Source organism: Stegodyphus dumicola, chromosome 7 (assembly GCF_044657685.1).
Source record: "Stegodyphus dumicola isolate Sdum_Otavi_A_Nest chromosome 7, ASM4465768v1".
NCBI lineage: Eukaryota > Metazoa > Arthropoda > Arachnida > Araneae > Eresidae > Stegodyphus > Stegodyphus dumicola.
In genome coordinates this window covers 65,295,865-65,297,964 of record NC_140774.1, presented here as the reverse complement: position 1 = coordinate 65,297,964, position 2,100 = coordinate 65,295,865, and the positions used below count along the sequence as shown (strand labels likewise).

Below are 2,100 nucleotides of genomic sequence, written 5' to 3'. Positions count from 1 at the left end.
TTCCAAGGCTGCGTTTAATGATGTAATCTTCATTTTCCCATCTACAACCTTTCAGGAGTTGTTTAATTCTGAAATCTGCAAATTGTAGGTTATCTTGTCTCAATAATGTCTCTCCATTAAATTCCTTGTTAAAGCCTGTCTGGGGAATTATATTTAAGCCTTTCTCTTCAGTGCCTTTGCTTTTTATTTTCATATATATGTCATTCAATAGCAGAAATTTTTCTCTTTTCAATCACATAAGACTCATGCATATATATGTTAGGTTTTTCAAATTATATTTTAAATTCTAAACTTTTTCAATATAATTAAGTTCGAAATGTTTTATTAACATTCTTGTAATATTTAACCATTGCAATAGATTTTGTAATATTTAACCATTGCAATATTGCAATAGATTTTTGAATAAGGTTTATAAGGCTAAGTGCTTTGAAGAATGGTTATATGTATGCCATGTTTTTTATATCATTTTAAAGCTTGATTTTTCTCTTTTTAACCATATGGGTTTTATTAAATTATTTTCATATTTGGAAGGCATATTAATTAAATACTTAATTTCATTTAATACTTATTTTAAACATTTTCTAAAGCATTGTTGTTAAACATGTAACATTAAACTGCACATGCCAATATTATGATTGTTAAATAAATTATTTTTACATTTGATTTTGATTTATATTATTGTGTTAATGAGTTTTCTAATTGAATATAGTATTTTAAGCTGTATTCTTAATAAATTCATATCAGCATGTTATGTTTTTATACCATATTAAAATTCAATATTTTCTCTTCTAAACCACATAGTTTTTACTAAGACATCTTTACTTCAGGAAAATCTCTATTGCAGTTCTCCGCAACCTTTTCTCACCTGCGACGCACAAAAAATCTTTCTGGAATTTCGTGGCACACCAAAAGCTAATGTATATATGTATTGATTTATACACAAAATTTACAATAAATTTTTGTTTTTAATTTGAAAAATATACAATTATAAAACCATAACATATTTATTTATATGCAATCATAATAATTATCAATGTGATACCTGCGCTTGCTTCAATGAACACAAAAGTTTTATATTCGGCTCAATATCTGACAACGCAACACGAAGTTCTTGGTCAAGATCTTTTAAGCATGACCGCTTATCATTTTTAATTAATAATAGAGTTGAAAAACTTTGCTCACATAAATATGTCGTAGAAAATGGAAGTAATGTTAAAATTGCTTTTTCGGAAATATGAGGATATTCTTTTTTAACGTAAATCCAAAAAACATCTAATGGAACTTCGGAGAAGTATAATTTTAAAGTCGTGTCACTTTTCAAATCTGTAAATTCCTCTCGAATTTTTAGAGGCAGCGCTTTCGTAGAATTTATTACATTGTTTGCAAAAGGATTTCGAATCCAATCGTATTGTTCCGTATTGATGGAATAAAAATATTGATCAAATTTCAGCTGAAGCATACTTAAATGTTGTTGGGCCAGATCCAGAATTGATTGTTTGTTTTCGGTTGTAATATAATTAGTCCTTCTGTACATTTCTAAACATCCTTTTTGCAACTCTTTCTCCCAGACTTCGAGTTTTTTAATAAATCCTTGTAATTTATCGGAGCACGTTAAAATATTCTCATTTCGACCTTGCATTTTTTTATCAAGTTCATTCAAATGCTCGAATATATCAGCCATGTATGCAAGCTTGGCTATCCAGTAACCATCATCGAGGTGCTGGCATATTTCGAGCATATTATGTGTTAAAAGAAATTCACGCACCTCGTGACGAAGCTCAAATAATCTAGCCAAAACTTTGCCTCGGGATAGCCAGCGAATTTCTGCATAAAATAATAATGATTCATATTCGGCTCCCATTTCTGCGCAAAGTAATCCAAAAATTCGCGAATTTGTGGCTCTTGATTTAATTAAGTTTATGATTTTGACGCATTCATTCATCGTGTTCTAAAGTTCTTCTGGTAAATTCTTGGCCATCAATGCTTCTCGATGTATGCAGCAGTGTGTAAAATGTACCGTCGGATTTTTTTGTTTCACACAAGAGACAAACCTTTTTTACTGCCTGTCATTGCCGCAGCTCCATCCGTGCAAACAGCAAT

The 2,100-nt window shown here is 30.0% G+C and overlaps 1 protein-coding gene across 1 annotated transcript; it reads right to left on the bottom strand.

Moving 5' to 3' along the window:
* Positions 1-1,030: 1,030 nt before the first annotated feature.
* On the bottom strand, positions 1,031-1,861 carry LOC146996215 (zinc finger BED domain-containing protein 5-like). The gene has a single exon (XM_085821388.1). It carries the CDS (start codon positions 1,859-1,861, stop codon positions 1,031-1,033), a length of 831 nt encoding a protein of 276 aa, XP_085677514.1.
* Between the last annotated feature and the right edge of the window lie 239 nt (positions 1,862-2,100).